Here is a 19,850-nt window from a genome sequence, read left to right on the forward strand (position 1 = left end):
ATCCTCAGAAAATGGTGAAAAGGGGTGTATTAGTTAAAAGAAAACTAAAGGAGTGATGAGAAAGAATGAAAAACTGAACGATGAGAAGCCCACACTGTGGGCTGGGTTCTGACGACAATGGAAGGAAGGAAAAAAGAGGCATGTGGCTATGCAACCACTCATGTGAAGACAATATTCTATTACTTGTCATACCTCCTATGTACTAGAATCTCTATCCTTTATTGGTCTCACCAGTCCATACTAGCAATATACAAATTTATCTTGTGGAGAAAATAATAATGACAGACATGACATGGAACTATTAGGCTCTCTCACTTCGCAACACCATAGTCTTATCGAGTGTTGGATCGACGGTAATATTGATAAGAGGCCCTTTGCATATGCCAAATAGTCCTACTCTATCCTTTGAACTCTCTGCATGCCCCAGAACCTTCAGTAGGTTTGCAGAGTAGATGGTACTGATGCATAGATCTGACAGGGTCCCTGAAGCCAGGGCTCAAAGGTGTTCCCAGGAGTTCAGTGATGCTAGAAGCGAGTTGGAATATTCTACTCAATGGTGAGATGGAGTGTTCTTTTCAACACTTGCAGGCCATGGAACACTGGCACTCTTTGATCATGAGGTTCAATCCCATTGTCCATGTAGTTTAGTTGTCAAGGGCTTGAAGAAAGTGTGAGAGCGACATAATGTAATGTAACAAGTCATACACACAATGACAAGGCTTGTGATGGTGACTATCCCACAATGAAAAGCCTGAATCAAGTCAGGGTTACTGTTACGCTTGCGTCGGACGTCTTTCCTTTTTCGACTTCTCGCGGTCATGTGCATCACATGCCTCGTCGCGTCGCTGTTACTCGTCGTCGTGTTAGGAGTGCGTATGTTACAGGGACATCTCGGATCTCCTGCTGTCCAGGTATTTCCAATACCTGTCGAGACTCATCACCTGTGATCCGCAACGTTCCCCGCCCTCCTGATTGATGATATGCTTCCTTCATGCTCCGGTGACTCTTTCTGACTTGCCTTTGTTACCTATATGTTGTACTATAGCTCCGGTGTCTGGCTCCTCGCTGCGCATTGATTGCGCAGCCGGTATAGCCTTCGTTTCCATCCTTACCCCCATCTCTGACACCAGTTGACTCATATTTATTTCAAAGATTAGTTTGTTGACTACTGCGGATATGCGTTGTGACACGTCGCTCGTGACTGGTAGGGTACTCTTGTCTAGGAGTATATAATCCTACGTACCATACCCTGTATCCTCAGTTTTTCGATAGCTTGCAACTGAGCTAATTACTTTGCTTCAATCCTCGTCTTCTCTCTGCACGAACAACCTTAGGGACTTGCCAGCAGACAAGACCTCTGCCGGATCTTTGCAATAACTCAGCCATAGGGGTTACGATAAGTTTGGCCCGTAGACTCCCACCTCGCGCGCTTCGTGCCTATTCCATTTGAAGAAGTCACTGCGCTCGGGCATAACAAAATCGAAAAACTCCACGCAGCTTTTCGGACTCGTTGACCTCTTGGCGAAAGTCTACTCATCCTTGGTTACTGAACTTCAACAAACCAAACCCTTATCAAACAAAGGCTCGTTGGTCTCCCTACGTGTAAAGACTAACTCGCCTCGCCTCTCGCTTCTCAACTCGGCCGCAACAAAATCGGTAACAAAATTGAGAAGCACCCCTCCACGCTAAATCAAATCCACCGCTCTACAGGCAGCCACTAGGCTTTAATAGATCGCCTCCCTAGAGTCTGCGCTCGTGATTCCCTATGCGTAAAATCACTCGTGCCCTTACAACCCCTCTATGCTGACAGGTTTCTTTCGAGAAATAAATCCTCCCTCAGCCTTCGTTGTCACTATTCGTCAAAGTGTCAAACCCTTCAAAGTCGAGACCTCCTGTCCCTCCGAGAACTACCCTGTTAGGACTAGGAAGGAACCCGCCTTTACCGCCAATACCAGGAAGGCTTGGGCCATCAAAAACCGCAAGCAACCCTAGGTTATCTTATTTGTCCCGTTTTAGGGAATCGGAAGTCGCGCTTAGTTCAGAAGAAGAAGATGATCGGAAGTCCGACACTTCTCTCGGATCAGTCCTCAAGGAAGAACAAGAAGCACGCGAATTACCCATTATGTCCATGACAATTGGTCACGGAGATTCAGCCCCTGAGATGCTGCCGAAGGTATACTCCGAAGCGGAGCTGAAGGAAAGGTTGGAAAGACAGATGCACTCTTTGGCAGAGGACTGGCACAAGATTGCTGGTCAAGGTCAGTCGAGTGATCCCTTCCCAACAGGAACGCCTACGGACTTGGCTCTACGAGCATGGTACACCAGAAATTTCGGAAAGGTGATTCCCCCAGAGGGCCCCGTTGGTGGGTCCAGTAAGGGTAAAGCCTTGGCCGACGATGGCGATGACTCGTATGATGTCCGCCCACCCAATGGAGGAAGGGAGTTTAATGTCGGGCGTCCCGGAGAATATGATGGAAGCCACAATGGGCTTCAGACTTGGATTACCCAAGTGGAAGGTTATCTTAACCTTAACAAACATGTGTACAACACGGAATCGCTCAAGATCTCTTTCACCCTCACGTATATGACAAAGGGAGCTGCCATGTCGTTTGCCGAAAATTATCAAAATGAGAACAGGCTTTTAGACGGCACCATCTGGTATTCCGATACCTTCCAGAGGTTCATAGAATGACTTAAAGCCACGTTCGAATCCAGCAATCAGACAGCGCTTGCAATTTTACGGCTCTCCGACATCTCGCAAGGAAGAAGAGAACTTGAGGCGTATATTGCCGAGTTTACAGGGTTGGTTAACAAGGCCCAACTAAAGGAAGAGTCACGAGAAGCTGGGATCTTCTTTGGGAAGGGACTCAACAAGGAGTATCGTGAATGGGTTCTCAATTCAGGGTGCACGCCTTCCACAGTAATCGAGTGGATCCAGTGCGCGGGAGAAGCAAGAACTGCGATCGCGATGAAGCATATCCTTGAAGGAAAGGAGTCCTGGTACGAGCGAAAGTTTATTCACTATCGCGGAAATTCCCGAGATCCCGATGCGATGGACATTGACAAAAGAAGGCAAAACGTACGCCGATCAAACCCTGACGTCACCTGCTTCGAATGTGGAGAAAAGGGGCATTTCAAACGTGACTGTAAGTCCCAGAAACCCAAAGCCTTGCCCGGTGTCTGGATCGTCATTTCTGCCGACAGTTTGAAGACCGCCTATATGGGAGATCGTCTGGCAATGAATGACGAGATGAAGGCTCATGGGGTAAATTTTTAAATGGGACCGCGGAAACTCCTCACGTGGGTCCCGTTTCAATGTTGTCCGCTATCTGTACTACTACCGTAGATGATGAATCGAAAATGAGAGTCGGTTCCCCACTAGGAAGGGTATGGCTACCGGACTACAAGGCAGGAGTAATGGTCTGCATCGACTCGGGTGCAGAGGTCTCGCTCATCTTGGAGCGAATCGTTCAAAAGTTAAAAATCCCGACCTATCACGTCAAGAACCACTTCAAAACCACTTCATTTATGGGGAAGGATGTTGAATGGATAACTCGAAAGGTCTCTCTATGAGTTATTATCAAGAACTGCGTCATCAGGATCAAGTGCTATGTTGGACCCCTAGTCGGCAAAGAACATATCCTTCTGGGAATGCCCTTCCTGAGGCTTTACAAACCTAGGATGGACTGGGAAAACAACAAAATCTCTTGCTGGGATGACGGGTTCGTACCGACTCGAGAAACTGACATTTATATCTACAGTCAGGTTCCCTATTATGAAGGATGTGCAGTGAAGTTTAACAAGGACGGTTTGGTAAAGGAACCGCCAGTAAGTAAAGTTAACAAGACAACACTATCCACAGAACTCAAAGCCGCCCTGTCCACAACAAAAGAGGAAGTGCTCCTTCCAAAGGAGTACGAGGAGTTCGCCCAAATCTTTTCGGAAGAAGACATACCGCTGCCCGCACATAGGCCGGGCTTGGATCATGAAATTTGTCTTCGCGACGAGTTCAAACCAAAGAAGGCGGCCGTTTACCCAATGTCTCCCGATGAACTCAAAATATTGGATGAATTCCTGGAAGAAAACCTTGCATGCAAGAAGATTCGGCCTAGCATGTCGCCGCAAGCAGTGCCAGTATTCTTTGTGGCAAAGAAAGATGGGAAAAAGCGGTTAATTCAAGACTACCGCTACCTTAATTCTTTTACCATTCCGGATGCTCACCCGTTACCTAACATGCAGGCTTTATTCGACGAGCTGGTGGAATCCAAATACTATGCAAAGTTCGATATCCATTGGGGTTTCACCAACCTCAGAGTTAAAGAAGGTGACGAGTGGAAGGGAGCGTTTATAACCCCCCGAGGGTTATTTGAACCTACGGTAATGTTCTTCGGGCAGTGCAACTCACCCCCGTCCTTCCAGAGATATATGGATTGCACCTTTGAATCCCAACGAGGCAAGCAAGTGGGGTATATGGATGATGTGGCGATACATGCCAAAATGAAAGAAGAACTTTGGACCTGTGTTCGGGAGTTCCTGAAAATCTGTCAAAGGGAAGGTCTCCGCTTGAAAATTAACAAATGTGTCTTCGAAGCGGAAGAAATCAAATTCCTCGGAATGATTATAGGAAAAGGGCGTCTGGAGACTTTGCCAACGAAAACCGACGCAATTAGTACTTGGGAGGCCCCCGACAATCTAACAGGCCTCCGTCGTTTCCTCGGGTTCTGTAATTTCTACCGAAAGTTCATCCCTTCGTTTTCAAGCGTCGCTCGCCCGCTACACAATTTGACCAAGAAAGGAACTTCCTACACCTGGACGGAGGAAAGAAATAGTGCCTTCGAGCGTCTCAAGTCTTTGTTATGCTTGGCTCCGGTCCTCACTATTCCAGATTTCGCTAAGCCTTTCGCTCTCTTTACCAACGCCTCAAAACTTGGTACAGGGGCCGTACTTGCGCAAAAAGGCAGTGACGGCGAATGGCACCCTTGTTCTTATCTTTCCCAGTCTCTGGTTGGGGCTGAACAACGCTACCAAGTCTATGACTTGGAAATGTTGGCCGTAATAAGGGCCCTCAAAGCCTTCTGCCCCTATCTTCTTTCTCCGGTTGAGCCGACAGTAATCTTTACCGATCACAAGAACCTTGAATATTATCGCGAACCCCAGCAGCTCACCCCTCGCCAAGCGTGTTGGGCTGCCATGGTTCAATCTTTCCCCATTCAGTTCTTGTGGCAGGCTGGCCACCTACAGGTCCCTGCTGATACTCTTTCTCGCAAGAGTGAATCTGCTGAACCTGCCCTGGTCGCCACGGTCCTTCCACTGGACCTTTGGCTTTCGAAGGGGGTGGACACACAAATTTGCCTCGTATCACCCCTCTTTTCACTCACAAAAATGCAAAATCAACTAAAAATCAACTGCCTGTGCTGTGTAGGACGTGTTCTGGCAAGGCTCGCACAGTCACAAAAACAGACAAAACCTTATTCCCGCCCATCTGAGGAATCACAAAAGGGGAATCGACAATCTCTTACTCGCCCAAGTGAGGAAGCCATCAAAGGAGCAAGAGGTGTATATGCCGTGTCAGCCGAACTGTATGACCGGATCAGGAAGGACGCCTCGGAAGTTACTAAGGAAGCCGAACTGCAGTCAAACATCACTGTAGCTGCGGATGGAACGAAACGATTTGGAACGACCCGGTTGTATATCCCGCCAGGTCATCGACAACACTGCATGAGGTCCTATCACGATCATGAGTCCGCAGGGCACCCAGGTCAAAAAGCTATGAACACCAAGATGAGAAAAGAGGTGTGGTGGGAAGGAATGACAAACGATATCAAGGCATACATTGCGGGATGCCCAGTGTGCCAAACCACCAAAGTGGTTACTCACCTGCCAAAACCCCTGGTTACCCCGCATGACACCCCTTCATCCCCCTTCCCCTTCCAACAGATCTCAATGGATCTGATAACGGATCTGCCTGTCTCGGGAGAAGAGAAGTTCGACTCAATTCTCACGGTTGTCGATCAAGGGCTTACCAAAGCTGCCTTGTTTATCCTGTGTCACAAAACAATCGACTCCATTGGGATCGCAACCTTGTTTCACAAATTCATCTATTCCCGATTTGGGACCCTGGAGTCTGTAATCTCAGATCGTGGGCCACAATTCGCTTCCTCGTTCACAAAGGAGTTCTACAAGGTAATAGGGGTTAAACAAAAGCTCTCCACCGCCTACCACCCGCAGACGAACGGAGAAAGTGAACACATAAATCAGGAAGTAGAAGGATACCTGCAGATGTACTGTTCCGAGTTCCCGAACTCTTGGGTATCCAAGTTACCCTCCGCGGAATTTGCCCATAATTCCCAAATACATTCTGTACACCAGCAGACCCCCTTTTCCCTGCTCCTGGGGTACGACCCCTCTCCTTATCCTGAAGTAAGGATCACTCCGGCGCCCGCGGTTGAGGAATGATTGGAACACCTAGCCTCAAGTCGAGACGTCGCGATTCTTGCTCATAAGAGAGCACAGGAAGTAATGAAATTGCACTCAAAAGGGATTTATGTTGCGCTGAAGGTTGGAGATCAGGTTCTCCTGGATACGACTCACCTGCACATCAAAAACCAATGCGATAAAATTGCGCCCCGACGTCTCGGGCCTTTCAAGGTGACTCAGGTTGTCTCGCCGGTTGCCTTCTGACTCGATCTTCCCCCGATGTGGAAGGTACACCCGGTCTTCCATGGTTCACGGATCTTCCCATATATCAAAAACGAGGTATATGGTGCTGCGCCCACAGCACCGCTGCCTGAGTTAGTGGATGATGAAGTGGAGTGGGAAGTCGAGTCAGTACTAAATCACAAGATGGACGGGTGTCATGGAAAACGAAAATATTTGGTAAAGTGGAAGGGTTTCCCTCATTCGTCAAATACATGGGAACCCGAAGAACACTTAAAAGAGCACGCTCAAGAAGTGCTCAACCAATACAAACTAGCAGGCCACCTCAGAAATTAAATGGACTCCCCACGATCTGTAAACACCGAGAATGACTACACCGACCTCCTCGCTCCCGCAGAATCCTTTTGTTACTCCGACGACGACGGGCTCGTTCCCCCCATCGCCATCTATGCCCCAACCTCTCCCCTGACATCCCCTGCCGGCTTTTATGTCTCAGGGTTCTCCTCGCCCGTGTCCCAGCCCCATCTGGTATCGCCCGCTGTCACCTGCTCTCTCGGACCGCGCCCACTACAGGGCTTCACGATCAGACGCGCTCCCGCCCCAAAGGTCAGAGTCCCCCTCAGTGAGGACAGTAGCCGGAAGGGAAAGGGTAAGGTGCGAGTTGACAATGACTCCGATAGTGGACCCGCCCTGTCCGCATGCTCCAATGCTCCCGAATCTCCCCACCTACGCAGCGCCTTCACCACCTACACAGACCGAAGTGATTGGGCGGCCCTCGATGTCCTTGCCGCCGTTGCCACCGCTTCCAGGGCTGACGAGCAAAGACTACCAGTCCCAGCGGCTGAATACCTGGACATTGTTAGGGCACTTGACATCTTCCACAATGGGGACAACCTTAATGGGTGCACACCAGAACAAGTTAAGTATTTTGGGATGCTGTCTGAAATCTACAGAGCATCAGACGTGATCAATGGTCTGATTTCCAAAATACGCACCCAGAAACTTACTGGAGCCGCGCCCCTGTCGGAAGTAATCATGATCGAGATGCTTGAAAAGGCATCTTCTGAAATTACCGAAGCCATTACGGGAGGGGCCTATCATCACTTACGTCAGCAGCAGGTTAACGAGTTCCTTGCACCCCTGGCTTCTCGAGTTCTCGATCGGATCATCCCAAAGGAGGCTATCTCGGGGAAAGCTGAGAACAAAGAAGACAGAACAGATCAGGAGAAGGAGAAGGAATGGCATGCGATAGAATTAGGCTATGTTGACTCAGGGGAACTGTTTAAAGAGGTTGGTGCGCGATTGGGAACAGGGACTCATAACTCCTCGTGGGAGGTTCTCTTGCAGGATGCGTCATGGGCAGGAATACACAAGAACTACTTCAATGCTGTCCACGCTGCTGACCCTCTCCCTGCGACTCCCTTTGTCCCCGTCCCTTCGGATCAACTTTGTTTCTACTTGGGAGGACAGTCTCCCGTCCCCCCTGACCATCCCCTTTATCAACACACCTGCTACCAATGTCGTTACCTGGGACATTGGTCTTGTCGCAACGGACGTGGCTCCTGCTATACTCCGGCCCTCGAGGAGCTGCCATCTCCATCGCCATCGTCGCCCGTCGCCAGTCGAACGCGTTCCCGCGTCTATACTACTCGCCGACCCCTGGCTGCCTGCCTCGGCAACGCGCCTACCACGTCATCCTCAAGGGTCTGAGGACCTTAGGGGGGGGGTGATGTTACGCTTGCGTTGGATGTCTTTCCTTTTTCAACTTCTCGCGGTCACGTGCATCACGTGCCTCGTCGCGTCGCTGTTACTCGTCGTCGTGTTAGGAGTGCGTATGTTACAGGGACATCTCGGATCTCCTGCTGTCCAGGTATTTCCAATACCTGTCGAGACTCATCACCTGTGATCCGCAATGTTCCCTGCCCTCCTGATTGATGATATGCTTCCTTCATGCTCCGGTGACTCTTTCTGACTCGCCTTTGTTACCTATATGTTGTACTATAGCTCCGGTGTCTGGCTCCTCGCTGCGCATTGATTGCGCAGCCGGTATAGCCTTCGTTTCCATCCTTACCCCCATCTCTGACACCAGTTGACTCATATTTATTTCAAAGATTAGTTCGTTGACTACTGCGGATATGCGTTGTGACATGTCGCTCATGACTGGTAGGGTACTCTTGTCTAGGAGTATATAATCCTACGTACCATACCCTGTATCCTCAGTTTTTCGATAGCTTGCAACTGAGCTAATTACTTTGCTTCAATCCTCGTCTTCTCTCCATGCGAACAACCTTAGGGACTCGCCAGCAGACAAGACCTCTGCCGGATCTTTGCAATAACTCAGCCATAGGGGTTACGATAAGTTCTGCCCATAGACTCCCACCTCGCGCACTTCGTGCCTATTCCATTTGAAGAAGTCACCGCGCTTGGGCATAACAGTTACCAGCCAATGAGGGATGATGCTTACAAAGTGAGCAAAGGCCAGATAGCAGCATACATAATAAGTGTGTTCACAAGATGCTTCGCTCCAAGCAGGATTCATTAGGAATGAACCACAGATGCAGACTGGAGTCACCTTTGGATAACAGAGTGAGAACCAACATCATAACAAAGTATGCAGAATGACACTGCAATCAGGGCCCCAGCTAGTACGAGGGCAGTCATGGTGGGTACCACATCATATAGCTAGGAGTAATGATGCGAACTGGTGACCAAAGTGCTTGTTGACAAAATTATTTCAATGTTATTGATGGACCTATGCAGAGGTCAGCATTCCTGTGGACATGGTAGGGCATATTGGAGTACCCTGCCACAACTGTCCCTGCTTGTTGGTTAGAATAAGAATAAGTTTCTTGTGGTCAAAGAAAAGCACAAACTGGTGCCAAGCACTGCTGAATTTCATGAAAAATGTTTCATGAGCACAGTAAAGACCTCCCCCAGTCGAGATAGATCTAATAGCATCCATCAGATCATGTCACTTGACGGTATTTTTGTCATCTGAGGCAAACATACTCACAATTGGGGCGGTCACCAACTACTTCACTTGAGGACCACAAACTGAATGCTGAACAAGAAAGCTCAAGAGGCAAGTTTACACAACGGGACCCATGGCAATGTATTTTAGAGTCCATACAGTATGTTCGTGTAGTCTCGCTACACAGTTGCTTGCCAGCTTTGGTATTTTACTTTGTTTGTGATCCTGGCAAGCCACCGCTCTGCCATGCTGCGGAGTTTGTATTTTGAACTGCTCCAACGATGATGGATAGTGAACCCCTGGAACCCCTCCTACTGATTATTGCAGCACTAGTGATGCTCGTCAGTGAGTCTTGCCTTGAGCTAGTGACTGAAGATATGCCCTCTGATAAGGATTGAGCCAACTGGACTGAGGAAGAGAAAGAGGCCCTTGTTGCTTTCCTTGTCAACAAGAAAATTGCTGGCAAGATGGGTGATGGGTCGTTCAAGTCTGCCACTTGGAGTGCAGCTGCTGCCCACATAAACAAGAAATTCCCAAAACAAAAAGGTGCAATGAAGACCTCTGATATGTGCAGAGGGAAGCTCAGTAATGTGAGTATCCTGTTCCCTCCCCAGCGCCTGTGTAGCCTCATCGATCATTATTGGTACAGCTCAAATCCATACTGAGGGATATCAACTTATGGCAAGGTCATTCTGGAAAGCATTGGGATAATGAAAATGGGGCAAATATTATCTCTGAGAGTGAGGAAAGCAACTTCAAGGACTGGTTAGTGGTATGTGTCCATCATCTTGGGTCCATTGCTTGACATCGATAACATCCATCAACAGGGCCAACCTGGGAATGCTATGTGCCAGTTTAAAAACATCAGTTGGCCCCTGCTTACAGCAATGGAGTCGCTGTTTCCAAATGACCAAGCCCATGGTATGTGCTGTCACACACCAAAGGTGTTTGGTGAGGTGGACATGGATGTAGCTGATGAATGGAGGTGAAGACCATAGCCCTCATGCAAAGAAGGACAGCCAGCAATGTCGGCAGTCATCCCTCACACAAGAACAAGTTGTCAGTGCCAAAGAAAAAGGAGGAGGCAAGTTAAGCGCCAATAAAATTCTTAAGCACCTGTGTACAGCATTCTGGTTTTTGACATATCTCCACCAATTCTGCAGACACCGAAACCATTCCCACACTCGCTTGTAGTGCTCAGCCACGCGATCCTACCTTCCAAGATTGGAAAGGATTTGCACACTCCACATGTTTCTACAGCACTCCCTCCAAAAGACGCTCATTTTGCTAATTCTTCTGATATGGCTGCCTCCACATCAGTCATTTCGCTTGTCCCCTTTGCTAGGGACCATGGCTACATATATCTACCAGGGGTTCCTACCAGCTTCTGTCCTGAAGCATCCTGGTACATCCCACCCTCATCTGCCCCCTCTCAGTCCATCCAGCTTGGACAGCATGTTCTTTTTGTCAGTATGACCTCCAGGAGGACGTTCTTTGGTCGCCTCAGGTCTGTCATTCGCTTGGAAAGGTCTTATGTGGTCGTTTCAGTCTCTCCAGTCCAAGAAGCATATGGATCCTTCCTCCCTGCCCCCTGCAACGTCTTCATACCAGTCTCATCCATCATTCTTCCAAAATTGCAACAGCTACAGTATAATCTACTGTTCTCCACTCTCCCTGATCACATCCATGATGAGTATGATGCACATCTTGCCTCCTTGTTGCAAGATACAGCAGAAGACACTCCCCCTTCATCCTCTCTTCCAACAGAGCCTCGTTCATGAAGTTTTTATTTGCTTCACTGAGAGGATGGTTTGGGGGGGAAAGTTGCAATCCCCTATGCTCCTGTCACCCCACAGACCCCCAAAGCTTGACCCCTGTTGACATCTGACTCACCCTGTCTGCTTTTGGATGTACTATATCAGCATCAGATCAGCACTGCCTCTCTGTCATCCCACTTTGGCCTAGAAGTGATCTCTTCGAGATGTGACATGCATGGCCTCCCCCTAATGTGATTCCAGTGCACTTTCCCAGTTCCTGACATTGCTTGACTCATACTGTGACATTCTGACTGTCTTTGACTCACCTATTGCCAATACTTACCAATCTTTTGACTTTGCTTACTGATTCTTCACTTTTTGGCTTACTTATCCTTACCAATGCTTACCAATGCTTTCCAAGACGATTACCCATCGCTTACATTCCTTACTCATCAGTTACCAATCACTTACCAAGTGTTTGCACCTTGTTTTCCATAGGCAATGCCCCTGTACTGTATATAAGTCACTGTACTTAGGTAGCAAAAAAAAGAAGACATCAGAGAGCCCCTCTTGCTCGCAATTTATCATCTCTCAGTAAATCATTCATCAGCTTTGATAGTTGAGCCTTTATTAAGGGCCTAGCTATCATCTACTTTGCTTATCATCATCTATCATCCATATACTTCGTTCCAAGCCCTCCCTGAGCTCAGTACAGCTTAGGACATCGAATTAAGTCTCCATCCATCCTTCTGTAGGCTGACAGCAGTCTACCCTATCGCTTTCTATCACATTCTTGCTCCCTCTTCGTCAGGAGCACCCCCAACCCTCAGCACTCATCTTTGAGTGTTGTAGCTCGCAAAAACCCTCCCAAAGAACAGGTTCTACCATCTAGGTACTGCATAGGCACACCACCACTCACTTTCATTGTCTTTTGTGTTGGTTTTGGTTGGTTTTCACCACTGAACCTCACTTTGACTCACACTGCGCAAACAACCTTAGGGACTCGCCAGCAGACAGAACCTCTGTCAGATTATCGCAATAACTCAGCCATAGGGGTTACAACAAGTTCAGCCTGTAGACTCCCACCTCGCATGCTTCGTGCCTATTCCATTTGAAGAAGTCACCACACTCAGGCATAACAAACCCCAGCCTATTGCACATGGGACCATCAAGGCCACCTTGTCAACAAGAGCAGCTGCATCCTCTGCTGGGATTTCCAACACCCCTGTGGCTGCACAAGCAAATTGCACTGCCATGAGTGTTTGGGCTGTGGAGACTCAAAGCACAGAGCTCAGGACTGTCCCCACTGCCAACCCACTTGAATCAAGACAGAGAGGAGTCACCCTAACCCCATACCACCCTCAAGCCTGGGAGAGACTACTTGTGCATCACCATCTCACTTCTAAATACCCATCCCTAATCTACCAACTCACCTATGGCTTCCATGTCCACATACCTAACATACCCTGAACATACACCCCCCCAAACAGCCCATCTATAGCCCAACACCATCATGCTTTCCAGGAGATAGTCAACAGAGAGTTTGCATGGAGTCGCTATCTAGGCCCTTTCCCTCCCCACCTCCTCGAACAGTACATAGGACCCTTCCAATCCTCCATCCTTAGTATCATACCAAAACCTGGAAAACCAGGAAAGTATTGACTAATACAAAACCTATCTTACCCTATTGTACCTAGACATGGTGTCACTGCTTCGATCGACTCTTGTGTTGATTCTTCTTTATTCCCATGCATGTGGGGAATGTTCCTCACAATATGTGCTTTAATAGTGTCACTCCCCCCAGGATGCCAAGGAGCAACAAGAGATGTAGCAGAAGCCTATAGGACAATACCCATCCACCCATCCCAGTGGCCAGGTCTGGTAGTGCACCTCTCAGAAACACCACTGACCTTTGCTGTTGATACAGCACTGTGTTTTGGGTATGGACCATCAGCAGGAGTCTATGGGGGACTCAGGGATGCAAGTTTAGATATCATGTGAGCTGAGGGAATTGGCCCCATAATAGCATGGGTAGATGACCATTTCTTCATATGCTTACCCAGATCCCAAGTACTTGAATACAACCTCATCAGGGCCCAGAAAGCCAAAACAATCTCACAAAATGGAGGAACAAAGATAGACAATGGATGGCTATGGTACAAAGGTGCAACACTAGCCAACGGAGACCATGAAGAACTCACAGAAGATTGCCTCCATCCCCTAAAAACCTTTGAGGACACCAATGAATTTGCCTTGCACAATGATGCTTACACCTACTCCTTCAAACACATTGATGTGGTAGTGGATCAACTCAGAATACCCTGGGAACCCTCCAAGGACACCCCATTTTCCCAGTCACAAACATTCATGGGTTTCCTATGGAACCTAGATGAAAAAACAGTAGGTCTCACAGCAAACAAAAGAGAGAAATACACTACATCTATAGATGAATGGCTGAAAAAGAAAGCACATAACCTAGAAGAGGTACAGAAACTCCACAGGAGACTTGCCCATGCAGTGCTAGTAATCCCAGGGGGAAGTGCTTACCTAACATCCCTACAAGCTATGCTTACCATTTTCAGTGAAAAACCATTCATGCCCTGCACTCCACCTTGAGGTTTACAAAATGAACTATGCTGGTGGAAAAACACCCTACAACAATCTCTCCCCATCCCCATCCCCATCCACCTGTCAGCAATAGACCTCTGTGCATTTTCAGATGCCAGCTCCAGTGTCAGTCTGGCAATCATCATCAGGGAAAGATGGAGAGCCTGGAAGTTGCATGCAAACTGGAAGGGAGACAAGAGGGACATTGGTTGGGCAGAGAGCATGGCTTTCGAATTCCTTGTATGTTACCTCCTCAACATCTGTCCCTCCCCCAAACCTCTACATGTCTTTGGGGACAATGAGGGAGTCATCAAGGCTTGGAAGAAAGGATGAAGCAACAACAGGCCCACAAATGAAACCTTTTGAAGGATCCACACTCTACTCACCTCTCCCCTGTGCAGAATTTTCGCAGACTATGTCCCAAGTGAAGACAACCCAGCAGACAAACCTTCTCAGGGCATCTATCCCCCCTCTGAATTTGCTCTCCCCCCCATCCCAATCCCAGACCCCATCGCACACCTCATATTCAATTTTGATGACCCACACTCCAGCAGTTTCACAGTCCAACATAAATTTCCTTAACACCATCACAACACCAGCTGCCCAGCAATCACACTCTTCACAGAAACCTACCATCATTCTCCCCTACCTGACAAACCTGATGCCAAAACCATCTGAACTGCAGCCATTATGCCCAGCAAAAGGCAGATTAGAGCAATGGCAACTGCATCCCAGCATTGCACAGTCTCTGAACATCCCACCAGACTTCTGGGATAGGGTTTGAGATGTCACCCTCAGGGGATGGAACGAGAGCACCAGAGCATTGTATGGGGCTGGGCTCCTAGTATACCATGTTTTCTGCGATAGCCTGGACATCCCAGAGGAGGAAAGAGCCCCTGCAGACACTATTTTGATCTCCACCTTCATATCATCCCTAGCTGGCTCCTACTCAGGCAAGATGATACATGGCTACATCTACAGTGTGCATGCCTGGCACACTCTCAATGGTCTGCCCTGGATCATACACAAGGACCAGATAGTGACAATGTTAAAAGGTGCAACCAAGATAGCCCCCTCCTCTTCCAATCAGAACCTCTGGAGACCAATCACAGTACAGATGATATGTGATTTTCACAGGCAGCTACAGAGCAAGGACCCCATGGACATAGCAGTCTTCACCTGCCTAACCACCATATTCTATGCAGCTGCCAGAGTAGGAGAGTTCACTGTCAAATGCCTCGACTCCTTCGACCCAGCACTCCACATCACCCCCAAAGGAGTATGCGAAGACATCGACCAAAATGGCCTCAGCACAACAGTGTTCCTACTGTCGAGTACAAAATCTAACCCCCGGGGAGAAGAGGTGAACTGGGCGAAACAATCAGGCCCATCCAACCCCCATGCAGCGTTCACCTGGCACCTACTAATCAACAGTCCACCCGAGAATGGTCACTTATTCGCGTACAAAAAGGGAGGCGAACATCGACCGCTAGCCCGCCACACTTTCATCTCACGAATGAAGAAACTAGCCAAAGCAGCGGGGCACAACCACGTACACGGACACGGACTGAGGATAGGAGCCATGCTGGAATATCTACTCCGAGGAGTTCCCTTCGAAGTTATGAAAGTCAAAGGGAGGTGGGCAAGCGACGCATTTCAACTCTATCTACGGAAACACAACCAAATCCTCACACCATACATACAAGCCATGCCTACAGAAATGGCTACCGATTTTGTACGCATCGCCATGCCACCAGTCCGCTGAGCCCACAAACATGTATCATGAGTAAACGCCATTGTCCTCCTATCTGTTGGGGATCCGAGCGTCAGCCCATCGCGTCGGACAAGGCCCTCCTAAAACCCGGGATCCACAGCTGACGCTCGTCTCAGATCACCCTCTCATCACGGCCGGAAGGCACTTCGCGCCTTCGCCCACTCCTGCCCATACGTATCATACAGCTACCAATCCCACACCTTTCCCTCTCCAGCTCGTACAGCTACGATATGCGAAGATAACAATTTCCGGTACACCGCCGCCCAGACTCCGCAACTTGGTTCTGGTGCTGAAATGTGCACTTTCTACTCCATTCACGACGGTATGTCATTTACATTGATTAATACCGACAAAAAAACGTACCACAATACATGTGTAGGCAAGGACTGAGCGTTACATTTTGCGTTGCGAGGAACTAGCCCCGAGTTGGGCCTGATTACTCAAGTCGTTACCTTCGTCCCCACCTGCAGCTGACGCAGGGCTTTCCGGATGACTATCCATATCCCCACACCCACGAAACAGACGAAAGACGGCCTGTAGCAAGAAATATTTCTAAGGAAAGCTAGAACCACGACTTTCATTTCTGATACGGAGACCCCGCTGCCCAGGCAAAGAAATGATCAAGTCTGCAGAACTCTGCCGGGTGTAGCAGATACCTCTGCAGGCACCCTGTCCACAATATTACTCTGCGCCATTGTTTGTGAGTGATGGAGGGGAAAATACGCTGAAGGCGGACAAGTACCAGACCAAGATTGTACCTTTGGTAGTCCTCGGATGGCAATAAGGTCGAGGTCAATCCCGACGGCGAATGGTATAATTAATCGCATTTTTTATGGGGGGGGGGGGGGGGCAGGAATCACCTCATTGATACAAGCAACGCCAGAAGTGGTTCGTCGGATTTGCAAGCTGATATCTCGGCGAACATGTAACCCGTGCTGTCCACTTCAGCATCGAAAAGACACAAGTAACAGGGTATTGGCCTACTTTATTCCACAAAGAACGAGTGGGATGCCCAGGCAAGAGGAGGAAGAGAAGGCAACATGTCATGCTACATGCGCACGGCACCGAGATTCGTCTTGAAGGAGTAATGGAGATGAGCGGATACCTCCGGATATACGTACCCTCGCTTTGATCCCTTGTTTGGACACTTGGCTCTTACGAATTTTACCACTGCTGTGTCGCCAGGCTTTTGGTGTGTCTCGCTATCTTCCCGTCTTCCTTTACACCTTGTCCTTGACGCGGGGGTATCGTTGTTGGTGCATTCGGATACCTTGAGGGACTGGGATATTTCGGCTTCGGTATTGTTATGAGTTCCCTGCGACATCTGCGAACGGAGGCACACACCAAGCCATGATGATCACTGACACTAGTCGTCCCGTTCCGAGTCAGGCCCGACTGGCGAAGGCTGCGTTAAGTGTATGCTCAGTCTCACCTCTAAGTAGGTACATTATACCGCAGCAGCAAGAAGTCTATCTTATCTATTATGTAATAGAGCTGCGGATGGAACGTTTGGAGTTGACATCGAGAACGTTCTTTCACGGTTTAGTCTACCTCGTAAAATGCACTGCTCGGGGTAACGCGGTTTTTCCTGACTATATTAATGCAGCCTTCGTCGTTTAAATCATAGAATCGGATTTCTCTGTTGACGGATTGATAGGCCCTCGCCACGCTCTCCATTCACGGCCCACTGTGAATTCATTGGCAAGTCCCCCTTATACTAAACGACATGGGCATTCCGGGCGGGTTCGGTGAAGACCTTCAATTCATAAGTAGCTAACTACAGTCTTGACCGCTCATGTATTTGCAATACAGGTTCTGTCCTCGTCGGGGTGTTGATCTCCGTCATGTACGTATGGCTTTGCTTGACCTCGTCACATATCCTCCTCTCATTACCTTACTTCCTGTCAAGGTTATATGGCATAGCAATTCTCCAGGCACGTTTTAAACCTAATGTTCAGTTGCCCGACTTATTGGTTGTATAGACTTATGTGTATTACATGCAATACCCTGAGGATGCCTCGGCCACAAAGCTCTTGGTTGCTGCCATATGGTGAGTTAGGCCAACTTGGGACGCCGGTCAAATCTGCTCATGTGAAGTCAGGATCCTTGATACCCTACATACTTCATTTAGTAAGTACTCGGTGTACAAGCGAACGCATGGCTAACAGCCGATCAGTGTGTCATATGTTGTATTACTATTTGGTGAAACCGTCCCGTCTAATCCTCGTAGCTACCGTTCTCAATCACGGCAGATAACCAACTACGGTATTCCGGAGAGTTTGGGGCATATCGTTTGGTTCGCATACCATTCTATCTCAATTGAAATTGCTTGCCATTGATGAGATGTGGCAGGTCATTCCAAGTATGCATACCCAAACTTTTACTCAGGAGCCGCCACTGATTTGAACGCTTAGGCATCTGTTCTGGTGCACGTGCGTTCCATTCATCTCAAAACTATTTATGACAAGATTTAGCAGTACTGCAGGTATTTATGGTTGCTGTAGTACAATGGTAAGTTACTGTCTCTTATGGCTTGACGTTCATAAACTAGGTGCTACCAGCTTCTTCGTCCATCAAATATATTACCGTAGGTCGTGTTAAAACCGGCTCTTGGGACTTGTCTGACGGCACCTAGTCTGTCGCCCTCAAGTGAAGTGGTGGGTGACCGCCCCAATTGTGAGTACATTTACTTGCCATGGCAAACATATCATGCAATAACAGGATTGTGACAGATGCTATTAATACTGGGTCAGATTGGTGCGTTCTTTAATGAGTTTAGAAAGCATGTATAATGATATTTCAACAGGGTTTGGCATAGGTTTGTCCTTTTTTTTTCCGGTCACGAGAGGCCTATTCTAATCAAGAGGCAGCGGCGGCTGTTCTGGAGTGCTTCCCTTGTCCAACCATGCTCACAGAAATGTTAACCCCTGTGTATAGGTTTGTCATTCACAAGACCAGTGTCCTTACGCAGATCTCGGTAGTTCCATTAAGAGAGAAATTGGTGCATCGGCTGACTGGTTCTTCCTAGTTTTACGTTCTAACCCCGGCTTTTGCCATCATCGTACTAATTGAGGTCCTGATTACCGTGTCACTTTGTGTACTCTTCTACAGCAGTCGCTCTGACTCTGCATTTCCAAGGTAACTCCGGTCCGGCTCAGTGGTCCATTTCTAATGACGCCTGCTTTAGCACAAAGCGTCTCCTGAATACACTTATCATCTACGCTGTTAACCGGTGTGTGCTGATATTGTAAGTTCCGTCTCTCTTCTGTTTGTAGCTGTGGCCTGATTCAAGCTTTTCGTCGTAGACTAGTCGCCGTTGGAGAGCTCGCCGTTGTATGTATGCCATACTGCAAGATGATTATGTCACTCTGACACTTCCTCCAGGCCGTTGAGCACCAAGACGCATGGATAATGGCATTGGACTTCATTGTTCAGGGGTGTCAGTCTTCCATGCTCTGTACGCAATGAGCATAACACTTCGGCTCACCTCTGCATAGTGTATCCCAATTCACTTCTAACATCACTGAACACTCGGCAATACCTTCAACTCCAGGTTTCAGGTACCCTGTCAGATCTACACACCAATACTATGCGCTTTGCGAACCTGCCGAAGCTTCCGGGGCATGAAGAGAGTTCACAGGATAGAGCAAGGCTATCTGGCATACACGAAGGATCTGCCATTGATATTAACATCGACCCGGCACCCGATAAGACTACGGTATTGCGAAGAGAGGGAGAGGCGTGATTCTAACAGTTCCACGCTGTGTCTGCCTTTTTTTGTCTCCACTAGTGTATTGAACTCTTCCCTACATGGAGTGAGGCTAATAAGGGATAATAACCCCCTGTATACCGTTTCCTAGATTCCAACTTCATGGTGTACCACTCTCCCTATTCGCGACGGGCGGGACGTCATTCGCATCGACCAAACACTGATATGTACATATGTAGTCAAGTTTTGACTGTGTTCACACTAGGAGCTGGCTCAGGCCTGCTCCCCTAAACTGTCTTGGTCTCCACTTGCACGGCAGCCACATGATGGTAGGTAGATTAGATTACATACAGCGAAGGACACAACAAGACACGT

At 48.4% G+C, this 19,850-nt stretch overlaps 2 protein-coding genes across 2 annotated transcripts; one reads left to right on the forward strand and one right to left on the reverse strand.

The window, feature by feature from the left end:
* Positions 1 to 16,009: 16,009 nt before the first annotated feature.
* On the reverse strand, positions 16,010 to 16,939 carry F5J12DRAFT_94416 (uncharacterized protein). Its single transcript, XM_051749720.1, has 6 exons — positions 16,751 to 16,939; positions 16,627 to 16,701; positions 16,525 to 16,574; positions 16,423 to 16,452; positions 16,130 to 16,366; positions 16,010 to 16,071 (listed from the first exon to the last, which is right to left on the reverse strand). Exons 1-5 carry the CDS (start codon positions 16,811 to 16,813, stop codon positions 16,207 to 16,209), a joined length of 378 nt encoding a protein of 125 aa, XP_051599840.1. The 5' UTR covers positions 16,814 to 16,939; the 3' UTR covers positions 16,010 to 16,071; positions 16,130 to 16,206.
* Positions 16,940 to 17,318: 379 nt separating this feature from the next.
* On the forward strand, positions 17,319 to 19,837 carry F5J12DRAFT_93808 (uncharacterized protein). Its single transcript, XM_051749643.1, has 19 exons — positions 17,319 to 17,514; positions 17,579 to 17,612; positions 17,676 to 17,700; positions 17,749 to 17,816; positions 17,868 to 17,896; positions 17,943 to 17,968; positions 18,019 to 18,062; positions 18,119 to 18,128; positions 18,181 to 18,198; positions 18,252 to 18,277; positions 18,328 to 18,353; positions 18,402 to 18,442; positions 18,499 to 18,523; positions 18,637 to 18,743; positions 18,795 to 18,904; positions 18,954 to 19,013; positions 19,072 to 19,099; positions 19,151 to 19,205; positions 19,264 to 19,837. The coding sequence occupies exons 1-19, from the start codon at positions 17,493 to 17,495 to the stop codon at positions 19,509 to 19,511; spliced, it is 1,002 nt and encodes a 333-aa protein (XP_051599841.1). The 5' UTR covers positions 17,319 to 17,492; the 3' UTR covers positions 19,512 to 19,837.
* The last annotated feature ends 13 nt before the right edge of the window (positions 19,838 to 19,850 follow it).

Source organism: Pisolithus orientalis, assembly GCF_024613125.1.
Source record: "Pisolithus orientalis strain OTSU chromosome Unknown F5J12scaffold_14, whole genome shotgun sequence".
Classification (NCBI taxonomy): Eukaryota; Fungi; Basidiomycota; class Agaricomycetes; order Boletales; family Pisolithaceae; genus Pisolithus; species Pisolithus orientalis.

Coding starts and splice junctions, on each gene's coding strand:
- F5J12DRAFT_94416 (XM_051749720.1), bottom strand. CDS start 16,813: ATGACATGTTGCCTTCTCTTCCTCCTCTTGCCTGGGCATCCCACTCGT. Junction 16,702..16,750: donor CTCGTTCTTTGTGGAATAAA/GTAGGCCAATAC, acceptor TGAAGTGGACAG/CACGGGTTACATGTTCGCCG. Junction 16,575..16,626: donor GCGTTGCTTGTATCAATGAG/GTGATTCCTGCC, acceptor TAATTATACCAT/TCGCCGTCGGGATTGACCTC.
- F5J12DRAFT_93808 (XM_051749643.1), top strand. CDS start 17,493: ATGGGCATTCCGGGCGGGTTCG. Junction 17,701..17,748: donor ATGGCATAGCAATTCTCCAG/GCACGTTTTAAA, acceptor TTGGTTGTATAG/ACTTATGTGTATTACATGCA. Junction 17,897..17,942: donor TACCCTACATACTTCATTTA/GTAAGTACTCGG, acceptor ACAGCCGATCAG/TGTGTCATATGTTGTATTAC.